General features: G+C 45.0%; 1 protein-coding gene across 2 annotated transcripts in view; it reads left to right on the forward strand.

Moving 5' to 3' along the window:
* The window catches only part of LOC122935433 (fetuin-B-like), a 56,040-nt gene extending 47,320 nt beyond the window's left edge, over positions 1-8,720 (forward strand). For both annotated transcript variants that reach the window (XM_044291202.1, XM_044291201.1), the window contains exons 6-7: positions 5,435-5,521; positions 8,201-8,720. In XM_044291202.1, the coding sequence (XP_044147137.1) occupies positions 5,435-5,521; positions 8,201-8,650 (537 nt within the window). In that variant the 3' untranslated portion in view covers positions 8,651-8,720. The remainder of the gene's footprint in view (positions 1-5,434; positions 5,522-8,200) is intronic.
* Positions 8,721-15,226: the final 6,506 nt, after the last annotated feature.

Raw genomic sequence — 15,226 nt, forward strand, 5'->3', positions numbered from 1 at the left:
TGCAGTGAGATCCCTGGGTGCCGCTGTATATGTCATGATACTTAGTTCACAATGTCAAGATCGGTGAAAGGTCCTCTTTAAAATTCACCATATGTCTACTTTATGTTATCATCATTTTGGTAATGTTTTTTTTATTTTCTTTACAACTATGGGAGGCTTAGGCCCCTTTCTCACGGGCGAGTTTTCCGCCCGGGTGAAATGTGTGACGTGAACACATTGCACCCGCACTGAATCCTGACCCATTCATTTCAATGGGGCTGTGTACATGAGCGATGTTTTTCATGCATCACTTGTGCGTTGCGTGAAAATCGCAGTATGTTCTGAATCCGGCACACTCGTCTGCAAGGGGCCTTAGAATTTTAGAAGCAATTTTTTAAATTCTCAAGAAAATTTCCAAAATCAATTCAGTTTTGAAGTCACTTTGAGGAGCTTACATAATAGAAACCACCCATAAATGAACTACACCCCTCTAGTGACTCAAAACTAATTTTAGAATTCTTACTCCACAGGAATTAAAATAAAATGGAGGGGATATTTTCAAATTTCCCTTATTTTTGCAGATAATCCATTTATTCCTGTAACACATCAAGGGTTAACAGCAAACCAAACCTCAACATTTATTACCCTGATTCTGTAGTTTACAGAAACATTCCATATCTGGTCATAAACTGCTATATGGGCACATAACAGTGCTCAGAAGCCAAGGAGTGCCATATGGTTTTTGGATTGCAGATTGTGCTGGAATGGTCTTTGGGCGTCATGTTACCCAAACCATGTTGACTCTGAGGTACCCATAAAGTGGGAACCCCCAAAAAGTGACCACATTTTGGAAACTACACCACCCAAGGAATTTTTAAGGGGTGTTGTAAGTACTTTGACCCAACAAACGCTTCATAGAATTTATAAAACTCTGTGAAAATTAAAAAAAAAATACATTATTTTCATAAGAAAATGGGCCCAAACTTTCTTTTTCACAAGGGATAACAGGAGAAAATCACTCGACAATTTGCATCCCATTTTCTACTGAATACAGAAACACCCGATATGTGGTCTAAAACTGCAGTTTGGGGATATGCCAGGGTTTAGAAGGGAAGGAGCCGCATGAAATGAAATTGCTTAAATGTTTTTTAAGAGCCATACCTTTTTTATTATTTTGTTGACTGAGCTGTGTGGGTGCTTATTTTGGCTGGACAAGCAGTTGTTTTTATTGGCACTATTTTGGGGTACATTTGGCTTCCTGATCTCTTTTATCATCTCATTTTTTGGGAGGTGAAGTGGGCAAAAATTTAAATGTTGTCGATGTTTTTTACTTTTATTTATTACTTTTATTTTTTATGAGGTTCACTATGTGATACATATGATATGATTACTTTATTCTGCAGGTTGATATGATTATGGCGATGCCAAAGGTGTATAGTTTTTTTCATGTTTTACTATTTTGTATAATAAAATCACTTTTTATTAAAAATATTTTGTATTTTGCATCACCATATGCTAACATCCATAACATTTTTATTTTTCTGCCAATATAGACGTCTAAGGACTTGCCATTTGCAGGACAGACCGTATTTTTATTGGTACTATTTGGGGGTACATAAGACTTTTTGCTGACTTGATATAATGTTTTTGGGAGGCCATGGGCACAAAAAAAGCTGCTTTGTCCCCATGTTTTTTGGAAAGTGAGGTGACTAAAAATAGCTGTTTCAGCGATAATTTTGCAATACCAATTATGTCAATTTTTTTAAAAAAATTTTTAAATTTTTAAATAACTTGATTACGGAAAATGGGCTTTTTTACACCTGAAAATGTAATTTTTATAAACTTTTTTTTTTTTACACTTTGTGTCACCCATAAGGTCATACAAGACCTTTAGGGACATTTAACATAACATTTTTTTTATTTTTTTTACTGTTGATTTCTCCCGTAACTAGGGTTGAGGTTGTGCAGTGGCACAGTACAGATTTACTGCAGAGCTGATTGTCGTCGAGGAAGGCCTGGCAGCTCCTGCAGTCTCTGGGCCCGGCGGTCACATAATCGCTAGGGCCAGAACAGGATGCAGCATCGTGTTTCCTATCTGTAGACACAGTGCTTGTTCAGTGCTGGTTCTACGGCACTGTACTGCAGATGTTGCACCGTGCTAAAACATTAGAAGCTCCTTTAAAATGACTTTTTTATGATGACTGTGGGGAATATGGAGTATGATTTCATTCCTGCCATATGCTCCAGGAGTGGTCAGAGGAAATCAAACTCCACAAGGGGGCCCTGCTTCAAAGCACAGCCAGATATCAGAGGTCAGAGAACTCCACAGGAGGTCCTAGACAAGCAGGCCACTTGCATACAATTTCACACCTCCATTCAGACAGCACGGATCTTGCAGGAAAACTTCCCTGCAGGAGGTCTAGGCCATTCCCCAGTTCAATGAAAAATTAACAGACATTCATTATGTGACGAATGCCGCACCTCGCTGCTGCCGGACGTCAAATACATAGAGCCAGTGAGATATAGTATACTGGTTACCAAGGCATGACGTTACGCTATCCCTGAGGAGCAGGTAAGGTCAGCTTGGTACAATGTTCACAGACTCTTCCTGTCCACATGGACACAGAGAGGCGACAAGCTGAGGGATCCTTTTCACTGCCCCAGTGAAACAGTGCTTCCTCCACCTGGGAAGACTGCCACCAGCTTCTCGTTTGATATAAGCCCGGTCCATTAACGGGGTTATATAGGGTGAGAAACCAACACGCAGTAGCGTATAACTAGGCCGAAACACGGACATGGGGATTCGTGATCGAGATACCAGAACAGCACAAGATTAAATTATATATTGGGTGGTGGTGCTTTGGGTGGTTATGAATAATGGGTTTCTATAAGGCTTGGCTGTAGTCACAATAACCCTTTAAGCTTTTCATCTTGGGGAAATATGGACATTTTAAGCTTTTGGGGTTTTTAAAAATTTTTTTATAAATATTACTAAATGTAGCTAAAATGAATACCTATATTTTTAAATTTCATTTTTATGGAAGGAAAAAAATGTGTGTACGTTTGTATATTGCACACACACAAAGTCCGCTATACTATTGCTAAAACTAATACATTTTTTATTATGAACGAAAAACGGACAGCTAATGGCTTATGTAAAGGTCTTATCTGTGATGTTCTGAACTCCTAAACACTCATTCTAGCTAAACTCTTAGCAAACAAATAAGAATATGGCTTATACTGTAGAGTGTTTATATGAGGTCAGGAGATCACAATAAGCCCTCTACATGAGCTGTCATATCACCTGACAGAACTCAGGAAAGATAGTCTCAAATGATGTTTGACCGCATGTATCGTTAAAACTGCTGACAAATTTTAATAAAGACCAATGAGTAAAATTAAATCATAAAAAGATGTCCATAGCAGTTAACTTGTTTAGGAAGAGAAGGTGCAGGAATCTGGTTTGGGTTTGGAAGTTCTCCACTACAATCTGAATTGGTCTGGTTTATAAGCAATTTATGTAGCTGGTGAATGAGGGAATTGATGATAAAGGCCAAATGAACCATCGTCTGATTTTTCATGTGACCATTGGCTGCCGCAGATAGACGTAGCCTGTGTGAGCCAGACTGCAGATGGACTGTTTAGCTTATCCTTACATACATGCAACCAATGTGAAGGGAAGAATGACTCTCTAAAACCATTCAGGGTTAAATGAAACTTAGGGGGACGTTTATGAAGACTGGTGATTTAGATGCTGGGCCGTTGTCCCTTCTGCAATGGTGGTTCATAACGTAGGCAGACTTTATACTTGTCTAAATCTAAGCCAGGTCCCTTGCTGGTGTAAATTTAGACCATTTTCTACATTAAAACAGACGTAGAAAATGATAAATGAGACGTGCCAGCTGGTCCGCCCTTTTACCCGCCCACGCCATGCCCCCTTTTTTAGACCTCTCGTGAGCAGTGAAAAAGGGGAAAAAGTCGCAGATTGCAGAACAAATAACCTTTGCACCGCAATCTGTGACAGATATATGCAAAAAGTGGCATATATTTGTTCCTAAAAAAAAATACAAGCTCTTTGCGCACATTTTTGATCAAACGTGTGTAGGGCCCATCTACCAGGTGTCAAGGTGGCTTCTGCATATGGGTCCCTAACACTAACAGAACTGCCTATCCTGGGCTTGACTAAGCCTACAATATTCAGGGCAGTGTAGGAACCAGCTCCATATATACTCTGCTCAGAAGCCCCAGGCAGATGAGTGGGTAGAGCTCAATCTAAAAGAGGCAGCTACCCTCAATATATACTACACTATAGCATCCTCTCTGTACTTCATATCTCCTCATGAACTCCATTCCTGCAGAGATTCAGCAGAAGATCTTATCAGCAGAGAGGAGGCTGAGGCAGTTATTTAGCTCAGTGTTGTGAACTAACTTGTACTCCTGTGTGATTATGACAAGTAATATTTAAGTATTTTCAATAAATGTATTTTATGAATTCACAGAGAACCCATTTAAGGGCTTAAGGAATAGAAATGTATTGAAATGATTGCCAGCCTTCCCTCTATGACTGTATATACCGATACACTGATAGGACCACCTCCTAGACTTCAAAGCTCAGAATGAGCTGGAATTTATATGACTGAATTAGGCCTCATGCACACGACAAAAAAACGGACACGCTGGCAGTTTTTCATGGCCATTTTGCATCAGTGTGTGCATCCATTTTCTGGCTATGTGTCCGTTTTTAATGTCCATTTTGCATCAGTTTTTCATGTCCGTCACTGCGCTCTCCCACATGGTTACGTCATCACGCAGATCGCAGGTCCTTCTGTAGGTCCTGCTCAATGAAGAGAGAAGAGACTGTCGCACCGCGAGCAAGTGGATGAGGTGAGGTTTTGTTTTTTTAACCCCTAAATGGCCTGTGTACCCGTTTTTAACGGCCGTTAGACGGGTACATTCCTGTCAATTGGCCGTTAAAAACAGTCCCATTGATTTTAATGTGGTCCCTCCGGCCGTGAAAACGGCCAAAAATAGAACATGTCCTATTTTTGGACGAACGCTATTCACTGGCTGTTAAAAAAAAACGCCCATGTGAATAGCCCCATAGACTATCACTGGTGCTAAAAATGGCCGTGTGCATGTAGCCTAACAAGTTATACTGAATATTTTCCCATAAATCTACTGCTCTGCTCAGCATCTCCTGCTCTATAACATGATGCCTTCAGCTCAGACACCATGTTTAACATGACAGGTTCCCTTTAAACATCACCTTGAATTTATGGCTTCTGGGGAAAAAAAAAATTATTTGACCGCACCAACATATGGGGGTCAGTCTGCTATTAGGTTTCAGCATGGTGTGTTTGTCAGATAGTAGAGTTATAAGACAAAAAAAGAGATTGTTAGCTGCAAATACCAAAGTAATAAACAGCAGACATAACTGAGGTGTTCTTTTCCACAGCATGTTGGTTTCTGCACAGGAGGTGTTTACCACACACCTGAAAGGCAAGAAAAGTATTACGTGTCCTGTGAAATCTACAACCCAAGGGTAAGCTGTGTACATGCTTCAAATTGATAATCAGTCACATTTTGAACTAGACATGTGGGTTGTTTTTTTTACTCGGGAAGCCTTTCACTCAGAATAGTAGAGAAATACACTTGCATACACATGAGACAGCGATCATAGCCGCCAATGACTCGTCAGTGGAATTGTTCATGCGAATGATCCAATCACCAATGTGCCAGACTAAAGAGTTGATTTCTAAAGAAAAAAATGACTTCCTGGGCCTTAAGTTCAATGGTAAGTGATTGGGCAAACGATTGCTCTCGCTGATATTTCAAACAAGGGTCAGTCAAAATTAGCCATTGCAACTGACATCTCATGGTATTGGCGGATTCAACGCACATAGTAAAGTTGTGTGTTATATGGCAGCATTATGCCTTACATTATGGCATTCATAAGCCTTCTGTATGCTGCAGAATGTTGTCTTCCCTAGAAGCAGAGAGTGCCATACTTTTGTTTTATTTCCAAATTTTGTAATTCATGAGAAAATAACCTAAATGCTCCCCGCCACTCCATTCATTCTCTATGGAGCTTCTCGGCTGTCTCTGACAGTCCCAGAAAGTCCATAGAATGAATGGAGCGGCACTCCATTGGGATCAGAGGTGGTCCCAGCTGTTGGAACCCTACAAATCAGTTAGCTATCCCCTATTCTGTCATATCCAGGGGATAGGGGATAACCTTTAATAACCAGAATAAATGGAAATTACTTTTAATCTCAGAAATATGTGCAACAAATCCGTAGCATGTGAATATAGCATTAGGCCACTTTCACAGTGTTTCACAGTGCTGTTGGCTTCATTTTCTGAGCTAAACCCTGCTGACTAATGTTTTTATCAAAAGCAGCATGTCTGAGTATAGTGTTTTTTCAGTTTTTTGTCTCCATGGCAAAATGAAAACACCATAAAACATCTCAAACTCTTGGTGTAATGAGGAGTTTATATGACTATGTGTTTTTAAATGCTGAAAAAAAAACCAACTGTGTGTAATAGGCCTAACGATTGGTGTAAGGCTACTTTCACACTTGCGTTGTTGTTTTCTGGTATTGAGATACGGCAGAGGATTTCAATACCACGAAAAAAAAATTCTGTTTAGTCCTCATGCATTCTGAATAGAAAGAGAATGCAGTTTTGTGTCCGGTCATAAAAAATGGATCCAGCACTGAAAACAATGAAAGTCAATGGTGACAGATCCGTGTTTTTTATGTCTAAAAACCGGTTCCGTCACCCATTGACTTTCAATATATTTAGTGACTGATCCATTTTTTTCCATTTTATTTCACACAACCACATCCTAATGCCTCATTCACACGTCAGTGTTCGGTCAGTGATTTCCATCAGTGATTGTGAGCCAAAACCAGGTGCGGCTCTAAACACAGAACAGGAGCAGATCTTTCCTTATAACTTATGTCTGTGTAGGATCCACTCCTGGTTTTGGTTCACAATCACTGATGGAAATCACTGACGTGTGAATAAAGCTTAACAGAAAGGATGCATCATGATGTGCAAAATAACCTATTGAGATCCTCTGCCGGATCTCAATACCGGATTTAACAACGCTCGTGTGAAAGTAGCCTAATCACAGTATAATGTAAAGTTATGTAAGTTTCTAACAAACCTTGTCTTTGAATTACATACCTTTTCAAGAACCCTGATTGTTGTCAGTTACTCGTTCACAAAGAGAGGCTGAAAACTTGTCCTGTTCTGACTCAGGGTCAGAGACTGCTAGAAGAGAGTTCTCAAACTTTAAGGCTAGGTCTACACGACGACATTTGTCGTGCCACAATAAGTCGTGCGACAGATAGGGCACAACTACACTGCAACATTTGTAGCGCAACATTTTGTTGAACCAATGTCGCGCAACAATTTTTATAATGGCAGTCTATGGTGTCGCACTGCAACATGCAACATACTGCAACTGTGACGCAACAGTTGCAGAAAAATCCATCTCAAATGGATTTTCTGCGACGGTTGCGTTGCAGTCGCAGCATGTTGCATGTTGCAGTGCGACACCATAGATTGCCATTATAAAAATTGTCGCGCGACATTAGTGCAACAAAATGTCGTGTGACAAATGTCGTCGTGTAGACCTAGCCTAATAAGCTGTGCACCTATGTCAGTTGGACATGATCTTAGCAGATTTTTGCCTCAAGATGTCAATGAGAATGTTTCCATTCACTGACAACAACTAGATGGTTTTTAAATTGTAAGGAATTGGTAGACAAATGTGGTAATTTATCAAACTGATGTAAAGTAGAACAGGCTTAGTTGCCCATAGCAACCAATCAGATTCCATCTATAATTTTTGACAGCTCCTTCGGAAAATGATATGTGGAATCTGATTGGTTGCTATGCACAACTAAGCCAGTTCTACTTTACACCAGTTTGATAAATGACCCCAAAATATTTTAGTTTCCCATGACTTTTTATTATACAGCAATTTATCTATAATGGATTAAAACTAGAAAATTACTAAAGGGGGTCCTGATCGGCAAGGGTGCCAGGAGTTGAACCACCACTGATCACATAATGATGACCTTTCCTTAGGATAAGCCATCTATATTAAACTCGCGGAAAATCCCTTTAAATTGATTGTATCTATTTGTTTAGTATAATAAATATAGTTTTTTTTAATAAACAAAAGCCTGAATATGATTTTTCTTTTCAGGTTGATAAAGACTATGATGATCATAGACATCGGCTTTGTGGTCATGGACCAGATAGATCAAATAATGAACGAGGAGAAGAAAATACCACAGTCCCAGGCGCAGATGCAGCAGAAGAAATGCAAAAAGGTGCTGGGGAGGCGGGAAAAGGCAAAGAGGCACCTGGCAATTGTGAGCATGGGCGATGCCCACTCCACAGGGGTCATAAACATCATCGTTGCCGACATGAAAAAAGATCAAAAAGTTCACTTGGGATTTACTATCTTTTTGCTGTGGGAGAGTGTGTACCACATCCTACCATTGTCCACCAACCTCAAAAATATAAAAAGCCTGGGAAGCATGGAAAGTTTGATTATATAGAATTTCCAAGTGAACAATCAAAACTGAAAACATGTCCAGGTGAACCAATGGTAGAATTACCACAAATTGTTCAAGATTGTCTTTTTAAATAATATAGAGCAACAGCATTTGTCTACTATATATGTTAAAAAGAGCAACAATAAACATTTATGAAACAAAAAATAGCAGTATTTGTCACCTTCAATGCATGTCATCAGGGCCGGCCTTAGGTGTTCAGGCGCCCTGTGCGAGCTAACCTTGTGGCGCCCCCCCCCCCCAAAAAAAAAAAAACTGCTTGTTGCTGGCATCATGGCATAGGCTGGCTGACTATCCAACCAAGTAGTTACCAGCCCTCACACCCCAAAGGCCGGTGTAATGTTATACTTCCCTAGTTCGTGAGATTTCCCTACCCTCGTCACTTCCGGTCGCACCGGACATGACGTGAGGAGGTGTGCAGCATCGCGCAGGCGCACAACGACAGGTTAGGGAAATTTCACAGCAGAATGCGCATGCGCCAGGAGCCTCGCCGGCGGTTAGGGTAGGGAAAAACTATGGGCCAATGCGCAGTGATCGGATGGATGTTTTCAGCTGAACACCGGCCGACACTGCGCATGCACCGGGAGCCTCACCAGCGGTTAGGGAAGGGAAAAATTTACGTACGGGCCAGTGCTTTTTCCCTACCCTAACCGCTGGTGAGGCCCCCAGCGCATGTCGGCCGGTGTCCAGCTGAGAAAATTAGTTTCCAATGTAGTATTAATAACTAAACAATTAAATAATAAACATATTGCATTGTCTACTTACCACCAGGACAATAAGATGATCTGGACTCTGGCTGCAGTCTGGCTCTGGGGACTCCATTGTCACTCTCTCCCCCCCCCCCCCTTCCCTCGTCACTCTCATTATTCCCCCCCCCCATCACTCTCATTATTTCCCCCACCGCCATCACTCTCATTATTCTCCCCCCATCACTCTCATTATTCTCCCCCCCATCACTCTCATTATTCTCCCCCCCATCACTCTCATTATTCTCCCCCCCATCACTCTCATTATTCTCCCCCCCATCACTCTCATTATTCTCCCCCCATCACTCTCATTATTCTCCCCCCCATCACTCTCATTATTCTCCCCCCAATCACTCTCATTATTCTCCCCCCATCACTCTCATTATTCTCCCCCCAATCACTCTCATTATCCTCCCCCCATCACTCTCATTATTCTCCCCCCCATCACTCTCATTATTTCCCCCCCCGCCATCACTCTCATTATTTCCCCCCCCGCCATCACTCTCATTATTTCCCCCCCCCCGCCATCACTCTCATTATTTCCCCCCCCCGCCATCACTCTCATTATTTCCCCCCATCACTCTCATTATTCTCTCCCCCCCATCACTCTCATTATTCTCTCCCCCCCATCACTCTCATTATTCTCTCCCCCCATCACTCTCATTATTCTCTCCCCCCCCCATCACTCTCATTATTCTCTCCCCCCCATCACTCTCATTATTCTCTCCCCCCCCATCACTCTCATTATTCTCTCCCCCCCATCACTCTCATTATTCTCTCCCCCCCATCACTCTCATTATTCTCTCCCCCCCATCACTCTCATTATTCTCTCCCCCCCATCACTCTCATTATTCTCTCCCCCCCATCACTCTCATTATTCTCTCCCCCCCATCACTCTCATTATTCTCTCCCCCCATCACTCTCATTATTCTCTCCCCCCCATCACTCTCATTATTCTCCACCATCACTCTCATTATTCTCTCCCCCCATCACTCTCATTATTCTCTCCCCCCCATCACTCTCATTATTCTCCACCATCACTCTCATTATTCTCCCCCCCCATCACTCTCATTATTCTCCCCCCCCCATCACTCTCATTATTCTCCCCCCCATCACTCTCATTATTCTCCCCCCCCATCACTCTCATTATTCTCCCCCCCATCACTCTCATTATTCTCCCCACCCCCCATCACTCTCATTATTCCCCCCCCATCACTCTCATTATTCTCCCCCCCATCACTCTCATTATTCTCCCCCCCATCACTCTCATTATTCTCCCCCCCCATCACTCTCATTATTCTCCCCCCCATCACTCTCATTATTCTCCCCCCCCCATCACTCTCATTATTCTCCCCCCCATTACTCTCATTATTCCCCCCCCATCACTCTCATTATTTCCCCCCCCATCACTCTCATTATTTCTCCCCCCCCCATCACTCTCATTATTTCCTCCCCCCCCTCCCCCTTTTCACTCTCTTTTCCACCTCTAGTGTAGCGTGGCCGAGCTCTGTTCGATCCGCGGTACAGGAGCATTTGTTTCCTGTACCCGGCCGGACTGACAGGAAGTGCACACTAAGTGAGCACTTCCTGTCAGTCCGGCCGGGTACAGGAAACAAAAGCTCCTGTACCGCGGATCGAACAGAGCTCGGCCACGCTACATTAACAGCACACAGCAGGCGCAGGCAGGCGCTCAGCCTCAGCCACTCAGGCGGCGCAGAATGAGGGGCGCCGCCAGCCGCCCGAACTTATATAAGCAAGTTTTTTTTTTTTAAACCGCAACGTGCGCCCCCTGCTGAATACAGGGGAGGGGGAGATGGAGGGGGCGGAGGCCCGCCCCGTGGGAAAACATAAGTGCCGCCTCGCCTGCCCATATTACATTGCGGGCTGTCGGCCGCCCGGCGCCCCTGTTGCTATGGCGCCCTGTGCGGCCGCACAGCCCGCACACCCCAAAGGCCGGCCCTGCATGTCATAAAGGAAAAATCTGAATAAGACTTAAAGATTCACTACCTTTTCACACAACTCTGCTGATCTTTTGATCAGATTGTTGGTGCCAGGGTGTTCTCCAAGTTGGATTCGAGAGGGGCCTACAATCTGATAAGAATCAAGGAAGGGGATGAGTGGAAGACGGCCTTCAATACGCACGAGGGTCATTTTGAGAATCTGGTTATGCCTTTTGGGTTGACGAACGCGCCAGCGGTATTTCAGCTATTCGTCAATTACATTTTTCATCACTTGGTGGGGAGGTTCGTGGTAGTTTACGATGACATTTTAATTTACTCTCCTGATCTGAAGACCCATCAGGATCATGTGAGACAGGTTTTGACGATCCTTCAGGAGAATAAGTTATATGCCAAATTGGAAAAATGTGTGTTTTCTGTGCAGGAGCTTCCGTTTTTTGGGATATCTGCTTTCCGACTCTGGTTTACGTATGGACCCCAAAAAGGTCCGGGCAGTTCTGGAATGGGACTGACCAGAGAATCAGAAAGCTTTGATGCGGTTTTTGGGGTTTACTAACTATTAGGCCCCATGCACACGGCCGTGTTTCACAGCCGTGTGCGGGGCGTGGAACCGCGGCCTGGATCCCTCCTGAGAGCAGGAGCGCACGGCGTCACTGGTTGCTATGACGCCGTGCGCTCCCTGCTGCCGGCACAGTACAGTAATACACTGGTATAGATCATACCAGTGTATTACTGTATTGCGGCGGCAGCAGGGAGCGCACGGCGTCATATCAACCAGTGACGCCGTGCGCTCCTGCTCTCAGGAGGGATCCAGGCCGCGGTTCCACGGCCCGCACACGGCTGTGAAACACGGCCGTATGCATGGGGCCTTATAGAAAATGTATTCTAAACTATTCCACCATTGTTAAACCTCTGACTGCTATGACAAAGAAGGGCACTGACGTCTCTGTTTGGTCGGAGGAGGCATTGCAGGCCTTTTCGACTATTAAGGAGTGTTTTGTGTCTGCTCCCATTCTGGTGCAGCCGGATGTGTCTCAACCATTTGTGGTGGAGGTGGATGCATCAGAAGTGGGGGTGGGAGCGGTGCTGTCGCAGGGTTCTTCTCCTGGCAAATGGGTCCCATGTGCTTTCTTTTCCAAGAAGTTTGCCGAGAGGAACTATGATGTGTGAGATAGAGAGTTGCTAGCTATAAAGTTGGCCTTTGAGGAATGGCGTCACTGGTTGGAGGGGGCTTCTCACCCCATTACTGTTTATGCGGATCATAAGAATTTGGCTTACCTGCAATCTGCCAAGCGTCTGAACTCTAGACAGGCCAGATGGTCACTGTTTTTTACCAGGTTCAATTTTGTTGTTACTTTTCGTCCGGGGGTCAAAAACATCAAGGCAGATGCGTTGTCCCGCAGTTTTCCTGGGGGAGGTGATTCAGAGGATCCTGCTCCGATTTTGGCTGACGGGGGCGTGGTTTGCGCTCTGTATCCCGAATTGGAGATGGAGGTGTTCGGAGCCCAGGAGGGGGCTCCTGGTTCCTGTCCCCCAGGGAGGTTGTTTGTTCCCGAAGAACTGCGATACAAGGTTTTCAAGGAACATCACGATACTGTCCTTGCCGGACATCCTGGTGGTAAGTCCACCTGTGACCTTGTGTCCCGGAGGTTCTGGTGGCCCAGGTTACGTAGGAGCATTGAGGATTACGTGGCAGCTTGTGAGACCTGTGCACGATCTAAGGTTGCTCATACTCGGCCGGCTGGTTCACTCCTTCCTTTATCTATTCCCTCTCGTCCTTGGACGCACTTGTCCATGGACTTTATTACGGATCTGCCGAGTTCCTTGGGGAAAACAGTAATTTTGGTGGTAGTTGATCGTTTTAGCAAGATGACTCATTTTACATCGTTAACTAGTCTGCCTAATGCCAAGACTCTTGCGCAAATTTTTGTTGACAATATCGTGAGATTGCATGGTATTCCTTCGGATGTGGTTTCTGATAGGGGCACGCAGTTTGTCTCCAGGTTCTGGAGGGCGTTCTGCTCTCGGCTTGGCATTCAACTTTCGTTCTCTTCGGCTTTCCATCCGCAGTCAAATGGACAGACGGAGCGTACTAATCAGAACCTGGAGACCTACTTGAGGTGCTTTGTGGCGGAGAATCAGGAGGACTGGTCCTTATTCCTGCCCTTAGCGGAGTTTGCTTTGAATAACCGTAGACAGGAATCCATGGGTAAGTCGCCATTTTTTGGCGCATATGGTTTTCATCCTCAGTTTGGTACCTTTTCTGGGACTAGTTCCTCTGGGATGCCAGAGGAGGAAAGGTTTTCTTCTACCTTATCCTCTATCGGAGGATACAAGTGAATTTGGAGACAATGGGTGAGAGATATAAGCAAATGGCCGACAGGAGACGTGTGACTGGTCCGGACCTGTGTGTGGGTGATCTGGTGTGGTTGTCCACTAAAAATCTTAAATTGAGAGTGCCATCTTGGAAACTGGGTCCAAGATTTATTGGCCCGTACAAAATATCAGCGCTGATCAATCCAGTAGCGTTTCGACTAGATCTTCCGCAGACTTGGAGGATCCATGATATGTTCCATAGATCTTTATTAAAAAAATATGTGAGACCAGTGGAACCATCGCCATTGCCCCCTCCTCCTGTTCTGATCGATGGAAATTTAGAGTTCGAAATCTCCAGGATTCTTGACTCTAGAGTTCTTCGGGGTTCCCTTCAGTACCTGGTACACTGGAGGGGATACCGCCCCGAGGTGTCACGCCTACGATTCTTCAACACTGGATCTCAACCGCGGAGTTAATTAGGACCAATCAGATATGAATCTCAGGCGTCACTCACAACCTTAACGGTGAGTTTGAGAATCTACCATCACGTGGTCAAAAGGAAACAACTCGGTTACCCAGTACTATTGCTTCATAGACTGCGGTTTGGGGTTAGTATACCAGTGTGCGGTAGGTGTCGCGGGGTTAATAGAGGCCACTTAGCAGGAACCCTACACAGTTATCTAAGCCAATGTATGTAAGGAGACGTGCTCTCTGGCAGAGAGGGTACTTGCGGTTGGCAGCGGCCTTGCGATGATGGAGACTCCGCTGCGGACTGTAGGTTCAGAGCAGAGTGGGTCCGTCTTCTAGATGGTATTGCGGAGGTGAGAAGGGTTAGAGTGGTGAGCGGATCCGTCCCTCAGGCGATAGCGTGGTAGCTGGATCGGGTCCGGTGGTGTGCGGATCCGTACCGCAGATGATAGGGTGGTAGCTGGAGCGGGTCCTGTGGTGTTGAGGATCCGTACCGCAGAAGGTAGCGTGGTAGCTGGAGCGGGTCCCGTGGTGTTGCGGATCCGTACAGCAGAAGGTAGCGTGGTAGCTGGAGCGGGTCCCGGGGTGTTGCGGATCCGTACCGCAGAAGATAGCGTGGTAGCTGGAGCGGATCTGGTGGTGCGAGAATCGGTTCCCAGGTCCTGTACACAGGTGGTGAGGCAGCAGGCGATCTGACTACTATCACAGCACGCCGTGCCGCCTCACCAGCCCCTTTAAATCAGAACCAGGAAGTACAAGAGGACCTTCGGATTGGTCCGGATGACTTCCGCGTTCCACCGTGGAACGCAGCCGCCGCGTCACAGGCCGGAGTTGGTGCAACTTCCGCGTTCCACGGTGGAACGCAAGGACCGCAGCAGGCAAGGCAAAGGCCGTCGCGTCGGCGGCATTACAGTATCCCCCCCCCAAAGGAACGCCTCCGGAGTTCTCCCTGGGAGTAGGCCGATCAGGATACCTACGATGGAACAAACGGGTCAATCTAGGAGCATGTACGTCCCGCGAGTCTTCCCAAGAATCATCCGCAGGAGAATAACCCTTCCATCTTATGAGATACTGTATAGATGATCCCCTTTTACGGGAGTCGAGTATTTTGTCGACTTCGTACTCAACCTCACCCTGGACTTGAATTGGGGGCCCAGGGGGAGTC

Source organism: Bufo gargarizans, chromosome 4, assembly GCF_014858855.1.
Source record: "Bufo gargarizans isolate SCDJY-AF-19 chromosome 4, ASM1485885v1, whole genome shotgun sequence".
Classification (NCBI taxonomy): Eukaryota; Metazoa; Chordata; class Amphibia; order Anura; family Bufonidae; genus Bufo; species Bufo gargarizans.